General features: G+C 38.9%; 1 protein-coding gene across 10 annotated transcripts in view; it reads left to right on the forward strand.

Moving 5' to 3' along the window:
- Positions 1-14,124, forward strand: part of LOC117429076 (unconventional myosin-IXAa-like) — a 165,929-nt gene that overhangs the window by 122,669 nt on the left and 29,136 nt on the right. For 9 of the 10 annotated variants that reach the window (XM_058998515.1, XM_058998517.1, XM_058998512.1 and 6 more), the window contains 6 exons: positions 266-387; positions 2,811-2,952; positions 3,483-3,678; positions 7,449-7,568; positions 12,046-12,121; positions 13,197-13,337. In XM_058998515.1, the coding sequence (XP_058854498.1) occupies positions 266-387; positions 2,811-2,952; positions 3,483-3,678; positions 7,449-7,568; positions 12,046-12,121; positions 13,197-13,337 (797 nt within the window). The remainder of the gene's footprint in view (positions 1-265; positions 388-2,810; positions 2,953-3,482; positions 3,679-7,448; positions 7,569-12,045; positions 12,122-13,196; positions 13,338-14,124) is intronic. The other variant, XM_058998519.1, reaches the window with a different exon arrangement.

Raw genomic sequence — 14,124 nt, forward strand, 5'->3', positions numbered from 1 at the left:
TTGTCCCTCTCTCGCATGAATTGGAGTGATATTAAACATGAACGTGCAAGTGCTTATCGCTGAGAATAAGGGATAAGCATTTTGTTATTAAAGGATTAATTAAAGTTCATATTTGCTGTGTTTTTTTTTTTTCCTCTCCCATTCCCTTATTGAAATAGACACTTTGTGGTTAGTCTGTGTCTTGGAGACAAGTCTCATACAGCAAGTCCTCCATGTTAATGTGGAAATGGAAAGTAACTCCTGTCTGGTATGTTGTCCCCTACAGGAAGAGTATCGCTCTGAAGGTATCAGCTGGCGCAATATTGACTACATTGACAACACTGGCTGCATCAACCTCATCAGTAAGAAGCCAACTGCATTGTTCCACCTGCTGGACGAAGAGTGCAAGTGAGTATGAATGAAGGACTGAAGACCATTAAACATGCAGAGTGTAAATGTGTCAAAAGAACCGTGCTGAAATCTGAACTTGAGTGGGGAGGGATGTTTTACAGTGCTTTGTATTTAATAATGGTAGTCCACTAATTTTGGTCAATAGCTGAGCAACCAAGCCCCTAAATTGAGTATTACCATATGCAGTATATCAAAATGTGCTATATGGGGGAAGAAGAAGAAAAAACAATATATAGTGGAAAGGAAATCTCTATTTTTTCCACCTGCAGGTTTTGCCATATCCAGAATTGAGTGAGCTTTTTAATGAAGCTCTCAGAGTTTACAATGTTATTGATAGGCGGTAGCTAGTGCAGAACTGTTCTGTTGTGGTTTTTTAAAAGCTGCCACAACAAAGAGAGCTTCAGGGTTGAAAGAATATCTGTACGAAAGTGAAGTGCCTTCAGCAGAGTTGATTTTTCAGAGCAGTCGAGGAATTGTGCTTGGAATTGTAGTTTTGTTATGGATTCAATCAGAAAATACAGTTTTCAAATCCTTCTTTCCCTTTTCTCTGGTGACCTGTTATTACATTTTCCAGAGGGGCAGTATTTATGTGTTTTCAATTGAGGGCTTGAGTAGTTTTCGTTTTTAACCTTTTGAATCCATGTACACTGGCTGGTCTGAAATGTACAATAAAGAGGAAATGTGAATCAGTTTGTTCTGTTTAAGGAACACTTAAAACTAGTTTGGGTGTTTCACTAAAAAGGCATATTTATTTGGATGATTAGGTATGAGCAATCACATTGATGTCATCTTTAGTCTTGCACACCAGTGTGTATCATGCAAGAAATAATAAAAAAAAGTTCAATAACTGACCTTATGTTGACACTGTTCTTAGCCTTCCTGTACTTTTTAAAATCAATTAAGTTTATGGTTAACAGTTATTTAATTAATCTATAACTGTAAACACACAATCATATGACTCTCAGTAGCACTGGAAGAAAATTGCAAGTGCTTGTATAGTACGCTTGGAAGAAGGCATATATGTAAAAATACCATTTTCATGATGTCAAAATAAACTTGGCTAAGGATATTTCTCGGATACGCACTAGAGGCACCAAAAAAGTCCAATGTAAATATAGTCTAGGTTTTTTGCTCTGATTTTTTTTTTCTTCTTTTTCATCTTTAGAGCAACTTGGTACAGGTAAGAATTCTCACCAGAATTTTAATGACAAACTGAGATACAAAGTGATTCAAACAAGAAGAATATATTCGTTAAGATAACTGTGATTAAGATGAAGATAAATGACAACTTTTAAATTGAGAAAGAGGCTTTTTATCTTTTGTCAAATCTCGTTGTTTTGGTGTGACGCATCCATCATAAGTTTTATTGTCTTTGCATGTTCACTCGCTTGGTACCTGTGTAGCAGACAAAGACCCAGAGCTACTGTATGTTTCTGTTTAGTACTACACAATTATTTCAGTCATGTTGTGGGATCGATCACCTTTATGTCTGTGTGCTACCTGCCAAGTTCACTTGTGTTTTGTTAATTTGTTTTCCTCAATCGTTTTCCATTATTGTAGAGTTAACAGAACAGTAAACTATAGAAGCGCCTTGTTAAAATTACACCAAAGAATTTCACTTTGCTGTCAAATTGGACATGATTGTGGGGCACTGCAAAAATAAGAGAGAGCAAAGGATGTTGCTGTATACTGTAACTCATGAAAGCTGGGGAATGTGATTTTTCAAATACACCTTTAAGATATTATCACTGAAGTATGCTGGAGCAGATTCAATCAGAAACACGTGCTCCCTCTCCAAATGTTACTTTTTATGTCGACCTAGTTCAGCAGAAAGACCCACTACGATGCAGAAGGCCTTTACAAATAGATCCTATGAAATCACAGCTAGTGCAGAAGAACTTATTTTTTGTAACTGGAGAGCAGCTCCTGGCTATGAGCTCATGAGCTGATCTTCAGTTCTAGTTGCCTTCCATAGACATATCTAAGGTAGGTTAGGTAAGCCACAGTGTCTTTGTATTAGTAAGCGCCAGCATCATTAACTGTGCAAAACAGCATCATTAACTGTGCAAAAAATAACATTTGTTTAAGTTGAAATACAAAAAAAAGCACATTTTATGCATTTGAGTAAAAGTACTTTAAATTCACGCTTGAAACAACCCCCAATGTATTCATATTAAACTATGGTACTCTGTGTAGGAATTGCATGGGCTTTCAGCCAAACAGTTCCAGAATGTTATACCAAGAGACGATACATATTAACTTGTATTAAAAAGCCATTGATTTATTTTATTCGCAGTCGCCGAAAAGAAATAGAAGCTAGTATGAAAGAAACATTGCCGGCCTCAGGCCACCTAAAGCTAATAATGTCTCTTATTTTATTGATTTGTCTCATCCTGCCCCCCCCCCCCCCCCCCCCTTAGTTTCCCACAAGCATCGAACCAGACCCTCTTGGACAAGTTCAAGCGGCAGCATGAGGGAAACAGTTACATCGAGTTCCCTGCTGTTATGGAGCCAGCGTTTATCATCAGGCACTATGCTGGCAAGGTCAAATACGGAGTGAAGGTCAGTAGCTGCACCTTGATCTGGTTCAAGAAAGGCTTGATTAATAGGGGTGGATGTGGCGCAGCGAGCTTTGCCATGCTGTTTACCACTGAAGGCCTAGTTGAGAACTAGTGGTGGTCTCATCCGAAATCATAGTGAGCATTAGTACATATAATGTAACAACCACTGCACAATCTTGGTACAACGTGTCAGTCTGTGCTTGAAAGAGGCCCAGGACTGAATGTCAAGGGGTGTTCCGGTCTTTTAGATGCACAATGTAGAAGACTGAATTAAACAGTACAGTGTTACACCTCTTTTATATTTACCTTTTATTATTAAAGTACATTTGTACATTTTAGGCCAGGCCTATGTCATGATCATTACTTTCGTAAACACCACGATGTTAGTGAATCACATGTGAAACCTACTCCTATATATGTCTGAAAGTTACAGGTTGCTTGTCAAAGATACAAGGATCTGTCACTGTAAGGAAAGGGCTTGTCTTCTTTTTCCTCCATTCCTAACCCGGTTCGCGCGTGCCGTCTGTGCAGGATTTCAGGGAGAAGAACACAGATCACATGAGGCCTGACATCATTGCCCTTCTGAAAAGCAGCAAGAACTCCTTCATCTGTGGCCTGATCGGGATTGACCCTGTGGCTACCTTCCGCTGGGCTGTGCTGCGGTCCTATTTCAGAGCAGTGGTGGGCTTCAGGGAGGCGGGCAAGCGATACGCTGAGAAGAAAACGGGTGAGTGAGGCCATAGCCTCCAGACCTGCAGGCTCGTTCATTTTGTATCGTATTGTAACATATCATATATAGTAAGCTTTTTAACCCTCAGAAGTGCCTTTTATTTCTTCACAGGGCAGAATACTATACACGCCATAAAATAATATAAAGATGTTGCTGGTTCAGATAACATTGAGGTTCTTTCCTATTATATTCATTTCTGTGAGACAACTTGCTTCCACTGGAAAAGATTTTGCATCACGTTCTTACCTTTATCTGTTTGGAGGGGGGCGGCTGCCTAAAGGAAATGAGATAAAATGTTCTGGAAGAAAATAATGAACACAAGAACGTCATGTAAAATCTTACAATTAAATTAGATACCGTAATAAGATACATGCGTACATACATCATTTCATCTACATTTGGGACAGTTGCTTTTAGACTACCAGCAAAACGCCAGTCTCCCAGGAGAGATTTCATTTCAGCAGCACGGTTATCTCCTGTAAGTAGCAGAAACGCTGCTGTACTCTTTAACCCCTCCCAGGGCAGTGTGTCTAAAGGAAGCAGTTGTAACCGGGCATCATCATGCTGTGGCGGCTGGCATTCTGTCTGTTGTGCTTCGTAGAGCCTCCCTGTGCATAGTGAGTGAGTGAGTGAGTGAGGCACTGAACAAACCCGGTCACTGGTCACTGCACACCCATGGAACAGCCGCCTCAAATTCACAAGGCATCATTGTAATGTTACTTTATTTATTTAAAATCAATAGGAAATATACAATACTCTGGCCCTGGTAGTTGTATGAAATACCACCTAGCACAAATGTGAATTTCTTCCATCCAATGGGGGCGGAGTATTAATGGTTACACTCTGGTGTGCCAGCTGTACTTGGAGATTAGATACGTCTGAGAGTTATATTTAGGCTGCATGCTGTACATCTGAGTTTAAGGTTTAAGGATAGGGTGACTGAAACAGAAAATGATGCACAAAGTGATTCTAAACCACATCAGTTAAGGTAACTTTGATATTTCAGATCTGTACCTAGCTGCTCCTTTAAGCTAGAGTAGACCAACACCCTTGTACCTAATCTCCAGACACCAATCAGAAGTTAACCTTCAACTCTAAATAAGCAACCTTTAAAGACGGTTACAGATATAGTCCTTTCCTGATACGTGGCCTCTGTTGTTGGCAGGCCTTAAATGGAGAAATGATCTGCATGGACATAAAAAAGGTCCACGTTGTCTGTCGATTTTGTGTAAGAGTGGCGCTCCATTCCCTGGGTACCGGCGCAGTGAATCAGTAACCAGGTGGTGTCTTGGATATGCTTATTGCCTGCAGTAATTGTAGTTTGTAGCTCCTGCGGCTTTGGCTCTGAGTAGATATCAGTCTGTTCTCAACCCTTCTAACTCCTCAGTAGTGATCAGCAATATCTTCAACAAGTTTAGTCGTCAGTTACTCTGGAGAAAAAAGAACAAAAATGCATTTAGCTGAATTAGTTTTATAAGGGTCTCTCTTTATTTTTAAATACAGTTGGTCTATCGAAGGAAACAAAGACGCAGGCTTGATTTTTAGCATACATGCAACTCTTTATAGCATACAAGTGCTTTGACCTTGCATACTGGAATTAGTGAAGATCTTGAAGTGCTCCGAGTGTGTTTCTTTGTGCAGTAAAGAAGGTAGTGGAGGTCCCATTGCTCTGCCATTCTAGAGCAATTGGGGAAGAGTCGGGGACAATGCTGTGCTGTCACCAGCCCATGTTCCCAAGCTGATGTACATTCTGATATAATTGTGAATAAGGGCGTAGCAGTCGTCCGCTCAATCATGCACCTCAAGCAATAGGGGTAGCAGTTTACTTCCACTGTGAAAGAAAGCTAACCTGAGATCCCTTTGTCTGATTAAACCAAAAACTTTTTTTTTTAAAATGGTAACATGGAGTGAGCTATTCAAAGAAGAAATGTTAATTACAAGTATTGCTTCCACTTTAAAGTTGTATTGTTTATACAGTGGGATCTAAATGGCAGCGGATCTAAATACTGCCACTGTTTTAAATTATTAATGACATGCACTGTTGGACGTTTGATTTTCAATCCTTGGTTCTTTAATAACTATCTTCAATAATTATTTAAACTATGGCGGTATTTAGATGATTGAGTGTTTAAGTTATGGATGCAATTCTGTAAGTGTGATCATACGTTCCTTGCGCTATATCAGTTTTATTATGGATGGAGTAGATTTATTTAATGTTTCTGTGGATTTAGTTTCCTGCTTTTAGCTCAGCTGCTGCCAAGGGGAAAGAAAACATATTGGGAGAGGGGCTTCCTTTGCCCTGCCCTTTTGTCTATTTTTCAGTTTTATTATAAAGGATCAAGGAGACTATTTCATAGCCTGCTTACTCACTTACTTGCTATGTTTCCTGTTGGAGCACAGTCCTGCTTCCTAGGACTCCATAGAACAAAGCACAACTAGAATAGGAGGCCAGTGACACTGCGCCTACACACACGTATCATAAACATGTGCTGCTGGTTTCACAGACCCTGATTAGCACTAACCGTGGATAACCTAATGTTACTTTAGATAAGGTAGTGCAAGATTTGTGCCAAGTCTGTGAAACCAGCTGTTTTTTTTTGTTTTTTTGTTTTTTTTTATGTAAAACATTGTTCATGATAATTTGAAGCTCGTTCTAAAATGAGGGTACTGGATACAATCGGCACACTCCTATCCTGACCTGAACACCCCTTTCCATTCAGTCCTGGGCCTCTCTCAAGCAGAGACTGCCAGTTCTTCTGAATTGTGCCTGTTGTACTTTTGCAAATTACACTAATGTCCATTGGGGTGTTAGGTTGAGACTACCAAATTCATTTCACATGAGCTGGACTCAAACCCGGGCCTCCAGAGGCTAGTGGATTGGTCTGCAGTGCCCCTAGACCCCAATATAGTAACTGTAAATGATAAAAGCACATGCGTAACAAACAATAGTATTGACAGGGCAGGTTTGATTTTAGTAACAAGTTTAGAATACAATTATTGTACTTGGTGTTTTTATTGTAGAAACCACTGCAGACTATGTTTTGTAGATTATTTCCCCGATTGCCAAATTAAATAAAAACAAAACAAAAATGTGATGCTTGACTCCAGAGACTTGGGGACCTTGCTTTACAGTAGCTGGCCAAACAGCTGTCAAGCAAAAATAGCTTTCGGTCAATAACATTGAAAATGAATCTGCCTTCTGTATATTCAATTACCAGTGCACTGAAATACAAAGCCTGCCCTCACAACTAGAAATGGGACACTCTTCTTAGCTGACATTGTTCTTCAGTCTGTTTGTTTTTTTGTTTTTTTATTAAGACTCCATTTAGTTGATGTAACAGATTTTAACCATTTTGAAAGACATTGTGGTTTGGCTAATTTTAAAAAACGGAATGAAGGCAGAATTCTATTTTGAATGGTTTAACTATTTGCCGTAAGATATATTATAATTTCTTGGTCAAGAATTTGAATTACTTATCAAATAGTAAGGTTATAAATGTAAAAATGTGCATGGCATATGAAATACACTTTAAGGCCATATTTGGGTACTGTTGCGCTATACATTATTATAGATTCATATTAAAACCGAATCAGCTTAGTATGACATCGCGTCATATATTTGCTGCAAATGTGACACTTTAAATTTTCTAGACACCTTGCAGATAGTTCTCTAGTAGAGCTCTCTCCTATCTCTCTCCTATATAATCTTTCTCTTGTCTTCTCTCTCTTTTTTTTTCTTATTTTATTTTTTTATTTTGCTTCCCAAGGGCATGATGATGCAGTACCGTGTGCGGTTTTGAAAAGTGTGGATAGTTTTAGCTTTCTGCATCACCCAGTCCATCAGAGAAGCTTAGAGATTCTGCAGAGATGCAAGGAGGAGAAGTACAGTAAGGCTGCAATCCTGCAATCCTCTCTTCTCACTACACTTACCCAGCCGGACATGGGGACCAACACCATTCGCTGTGACACTGCCTGTCCTTTCAAATTCCCAGCTGAAGAAACTCAATTAAAAGCAGTCTGCAAGGTTGATTTTAATTTGGATTACAATTTAAAAAGATAAATACAAATTGAAATACATAACAAAGTACTATGGACCACATAGTATAGTTGAATTGAATTATTTTAGATCATCTAAAACATTTCCAAAGTGCTGTACCTACACGTATGAACCGTTGCAGTTCAAATGCGCTTGTGTTTCTGATGTAGGAAGGTGCTGCATATGTTTTTCCTTGGTTAAAATGCTGTTCTTTGATGATATTTATGGCCATGCCTGAAGGAATAGCATTAATCTGCCACAATTACTGTGTAGGTTATAAATTCATCTGCCAGTATCCAGGTTCACTGTAGCCAGTGGCATGAATGCATAAAAGTATATTGATTTTAAATTTATATAGTACCACTGTGACGTAATAGAGAAGGTTTTCTACTTCATCCAATTGCTGTGGAATGGTCAATGTCTGCAAGTTGCCCATAATGGAAAATACTGGCCACTATCTTTGTTGTTTAGGAAAACAATTGCACACATAATTGGTGATCTTGCAAATCTCAAAAAAATAATACAATATATATATATATATATATATATATATATATATATATATATATATATATATATATATATATATATATATATATTAAATACAAAAAGACTTGGAGAGAAAAAAAAACACGAATGCAAGCTTGGGCACAGGAAATCCATTCAGCATCTTTTGACAATCCAGGTGAATTGAAACTCTGCTGGTAAAGTGAATCCGAATGCAGTTGGTCTCCACTTCCATTCATGCGCTCCTATGTTTGTTACTCAATAACCCGTTCTGCATGAGAAGCGGGCTCCTCTGTCCGCTTTTTTTTTTTTTTTAATATATATATATACAGTATATAACTAATACTGGCCACTGATGCCAGCCTCTGCACAGTGTGTCTGGAAGCATGGACAGTAACACCACTCGGGCTGTGTCATGGAATGTACCACCACTGGATTAATTACTGAACCCAACGTCTAAACCCATCCTAGTACCCTTCTTCCATTGTGAGTGTGGAGGAGGTCTCCCTTGGCACAGGCTGGTATGCCCATTCCGATGGGTTTTACTCTGATCTGAGGTTGCAGGTGAGGGGTTCACAGGACAGAGCACCTAATGGTAATGTATGGAGAGCTCAGTAGAGCCACCGGTGGTGTACACAGCCACCCCACCACTACCTCCACGCATCAGTTTTGAATGTTCACAAACCCAAGTCAGCACTAATCTTGGACTACTCAATGATAACTTAGGTGGGGTAGTTCAAGAATAGAGCAAACCGGGGTCTGTGAAACTCGCTGTATTATTTCTATGATTAACATGCTCTAATGCATGGGTTCCCAAACTAGGGCCCGGGGGACCCCTGGGGAGCCACAGGATGGTTTCAGAGGGGCCGTAACACATACACCATTTGTTTTTCTCCCAAATTACCCTGACAAAGCAATGTTCTCCAGAAATATATCATTTTGTTGTACAAGTCATTTTTTCCTCCAGGTTAAACATCTGCTATAGTTTCAGTTTGTAAAAAACAAACTAAACTGTGTATTTTTATTTGATTTTAAGTGACACCACTAGCACAAGAAGGTACAACCAATGCACTTGCATTAACATTTTATGTCCCAGCATTGTACTTTTCAGTGTATGACTATTTATAATAAATATTGTGCTAGCTGGTAAGGAATGAAGAGAACTTCCAGAAAATAGATTGTACTATTGAGAGAGTCCAGGATCATTTAGAATCAGCATACAGACATAACATATTATATAGTGACTATAAAGCAATACAGTCTAAACAAAAAACAGACCAAAATTCACTACAATAAAGTAGCTGTAACTAACAAATTAATTCCAAAGATCTCTCCTGTCGTGCACCTCTCAAATGCATTTTAATAGAAACCTGTGTTTGTGTTGTATTTTCATTTTAAAACATGATGATCTGGTACTACACTTGGTTAAAGAAACTGTCTGGAAGTCTGTGACTGTTTCACTTCCTAGGCCATTTCACCTCCTTGTCAAAGCATGTCAGTCAATAGAGGAAGCAGCTGGTTGGTTAATGCCTGTAAAGAAGGTGTTGAAAGGGTGGACCAACTTCCAGGTGAAATAATCAAGGAAGTGCAATGCAATCTAAAAGCATGGCTTGCAAACAGAAATATTTAACCAAGTGTAAATTAGTACCAGATATCATGTTTTAAAATTAAGAAAAGCATTGCTATGTAACTGCACATTGGAGACTCAAAAGTATATTCTGTAAGTGCAATAGATTTGTGGGATTCTTGGTTATAGCCGCTTGAATTGGATTGCAATGTGCAAATAATAGTGAGTACAGAATGATGTGCACTGATAAAAGGTTGATTATGTACTCTTTTGTCATGACTAAAAAAAGAAGCGCTAAATTCAATCTGGATTACTGAAGTCGGTGTATGAGGGATGTAAGTAAATGACCAGGGATAATTGCACATGAAATGAAATGCTCCCTTTCTATTCCTTCAATAATTTCTAATATTGCGAGAGCTTTTACAGATTTTGGTTGTATATATGTAAAGTGGCTTGCACATGATGTCCTTTGTTTGCCTTTGAGTTGCAAACTGCTTTGCTTTGATTTGGAAATTTGATCACAATAATAAATCACTTTGCTGAAGGAATAGCTGTTTGGCTCACATCTCGTCACTTTTAAAACTCCAGACTTGGCAAATCAAATTTTGAGTGTGTTCCAATAATTCAAAACAGTGCTGCAGTGCTGTAATTTACAGTGATTTTTATCAAATATTTCTTAAATTAAGAAAGCTAAATTGTCTTGATGCCGTTCTCATGAAATCACACCCAAATGATCAGTCAAGCAGTGTGGCACTTGTTAACTAATTCTGATACAGGCCACATTGCTGGGAAATTGGTGCGGTACATTCATTCGTGATTTAAAATGATTAAAAAAGCTAATTTCTGGCCTGGAATTGGGATCCCTCCATACTAACCGAAGTCTGTGATATTCTAGAGAGAGAGAGAGAGAGAGAGAGAGAGAGAGAGGAGGGGAGTAGAGAGGAATATATCTTTAAACCTCCAGTCTATTGATTTCAATTCACCCTTTAGACTTGAATCAGGATTTTGGGAAAAACAAAAAAAGTATTTGATTTGTCCTGTACCCCACCTAAGAAGGTAGATTTAATTAGATCATTTTTTTAGTATTGGGGAAACGCCCTGGATTCCTTCAACCATCTATTTGTAGCGGCAACCATGGAAAGGTGGTTGATGCAGTCACGAACAATTCCCCAGTGCAGAAAAATAATATTATATAAGCCAGCTGTGGACTGTCAAATCGACTCCTAAGCCTGGAAAGTACCACGCTTAAAGAGAAACCTGGTATGGGCGTGACATTCTATGAATAATGTATACTTTTTATTGTTTAGGTTGACTTTTCATTACTTTGACTTTTCATGCATGCCTGTGGCCTTAATAGAGCTCTCAGAATCATGTCTAACCTCCAAGTACATCTAGTAAACCAGATTATAACTATTAATTACCCCCTGGATATAAGAAATACCACATCGAATTGTGTGTCATTTCTTGGTGTCACTGGGTTAGGTCACACTCCAGTGTACCAGGTGCATTTCAGATTAGTCACCAGGTAGTGATGCCTGCAATAGAAAATAATACAAAGTCAATCTACACAATAAGAAGAATACTGTACGTATCCAGTATTTCACTCCCATGGCAACTTGCTGAAGTGAATCTCTGGTTTGATGAAGATGGGTCTTGATTTCGTCTTGGTGTCTGCTCTTGTTGTATTTACAAATGTTTTCATTAATGATTGAGCGGAATGTCTTTTAAAACATGAAATCATCAGGAAAGGAGATGGGGTTCGTAAAACAACTTCAGAATAGCCATATAAACTGCCATGCTGGTCATTGCTTGGATATTTAGCAAACATGAAGTAAGAACTAAACATGTTATTGGAATTTGTAGAGAGTATGGAGGAATCCTCTCCGGGACGAGACTGGATTACATTAACACAACTATTTGCCTTTTTGTTTTGCCTGCTCAGTTGGTGTTTATTTGTGTGTGTGTGTTTTTTGTCTTTCTTTCTCACAGTCTCATCAATAAAATCTGAGAGATTAGCGAATGCCAGTTGTTGTTGCTGTTTCCCCAAAATTGGATAATAATGCGTTTTACTCATTTGAAAGTCTCAAGGCAAAATCTGGCCACCAGTTGAGTAACCAAAATGAACCATGTGTAAAATTGAAACCAAATAAAAATGTTTTGGTATACAGATTACATGACTGGCATTCCTGCTTACGAAGGGATGGCGTATTGCATTCCCGTGTTCCATGCTCTAACCGCTTTGCTTTCTCATTAGGTATAACACGGAAAAGTCCCAGAACACCTCTGTCAGACTTGCAGGGTGCTAATACCATCAATGAGAAGACACAGCGGTAAGCTAACTCTACTGTGATAACATTGATTTCCATGGCTTCACTTTACATGTTATGGTTGTGTTGACCAACTTCTGTTTAAAATTGTAAATGGACACTTAATCGGTATCAATGCGAATACCTCACGAGTATAGTGATGTATAATATGGGTGGGTGTGATGTGTTGTGACATAGTTGGGGTTTCTGCTGCGATGGCATCAACTCGCCACTCTTACAAGACTGCTTTTGTTTGGTAAAGCCATTGTGTTAAAAAACTGGTTAATGTGATTTTGTTAGCACGCTTTTCCTTGGCTACGAAGTGACCACTAAGCCGCTGGCAGCTGCTTCCTGTATGATGTCAGACATCAGAGATGCATTCAAAATATGTTTCTCATTGTTAAGAAGGCCTGGCGTCCAGTTAAGAAAAACACACTGGACTCTGCAGGAATTCAGTTCTGTCTCCACCTTTTTTGTAGACTGTAAAGACTGACATCAGTTTTTGTTGGTTATGGTCTTTTCTGGCAGTTAGCGCAGAGTGTGTGTGGCGTTATATTTATAGGTATTGATTACCTATAGTTTCCAGGAAGGGCTAGTTTCCAGGAAGGGCCTTCTGCCCATGCTGTGCTGGGGAAGTGATGATATTTACATCTGCTCTCATATGCTGTGTTAGAATGTGTCAGGACTTTGACTCATTTATTGTAATAGCATTCATAGCATTTTTGAATGGTAAAGTATGCCATTATGGGAACCCAAATATAGTTATTATTTTGGGGTGAGGGGTGTCTTAAATCACTGTAGAATTGTGAAATTTAGGACCTACCGTGCTTGTGGAACTGTCTTCAGGGTATCAGAGTAGCTCGTTGGGACCTACTTTTGCACAAGTCCAGGTCTCTGCTTGCTAAAGGGTATAGTTTTATATAAACCCTTTGAAAGGTATCAAGTTAGAACTTTCATGCAATACAACATACAAAACAAATACAAAAGGAAAACGTGAGTGTATGCACTTCAGACAACATGTGTCCGTATTTATTTTAGGGCTGGAACATCTTGTTCAGCACACAGAGCAGTGACCCCGAATCTTGCGTTTCCCTTTCAGGGACTCCTTGAGCCTGGGCTGGAACGGGCGCAGCGTTAGGCAGGGCAGGCTGTCCTCCTCCGGGTCCTTGCTGGAAGAGGACGGCATCTTCATGAACTCCACCAGCAGCAAGCTGCTGGAACGGGCGCACGGTATCCTCATGTAGGTATTGAACATCTGGACCCGGGCGAGGGGGGCTTCACTCCATGGTGGTAGCTCTTATTTCCTGATATTTCAGTCGTGATACCAGATAAAATAAACACTCATGTTACACGTGTAGGGTCCTCATAATGTGTACTACGTTGTGCTAGGGGTGACTGAAGGACATGATCAGTACATAACATTTTGAACCCTAGTGCCTATATACTTTTGAAAGTGTTGCAGTGCAAAAATCATACCATTTTAAAATCTAAAAGAAAAATGACTTAATGTTGCAGTACCAGTTAGTTACTACTTTCTGGTAAATGCACATAGAGGAGTTTAAATATTATTCTGTGTTATGTTTAGTTTTACAAAACAGAAAACAGGTGTAGACTTGGCACTAGAGCTGGTACATCCTCATTTTATGTTCAGCCGAGTCATTAAATAACTGGAATGATGTGTATTCCCTGCCAGATCCCATTCAATGTCTCCTAGAACTTTGGCTGGTTGCAGTCTAGGTGGTTTTGTTAATGAAAGACATGCTTTAACCGCTAATAAAGTGCATTACAAAACAGACATTTGATCTGTTACAGTTTGCAGTTTAGAGACATGGATATTTTGAACTATGGGAGATACTTTATTATATAACAACACATGTTGAGAGATCAAGCATCTTATAACCACTGTTGAGTGATTATTTATTTATTTTTGTTTTCAGATCTCATTTTAGAGTCTATTGTGTATTTGTTCAAAACCAATGACAGAATAACCAGGCCAATTGCACTGTTCCAAATTACACCACTTAGCT

The sequence above is a fragment of the Acipenser ruthenus genome, chromosome 24 (genome assembly GCF_902713425.1).
Source record: "Acipenser ruthenus chromosome 24, fAciRut3.2 maternal haplotype, whole genome shotgun sequence".
NCBI classification, from domain to species: domain Eukaryota; kingdom Metazoa; phylum Chordata; class Actinopteri; order Acipenseriformes; family Acipenseridae; genus Acipenser; species Acipenser ruthenus.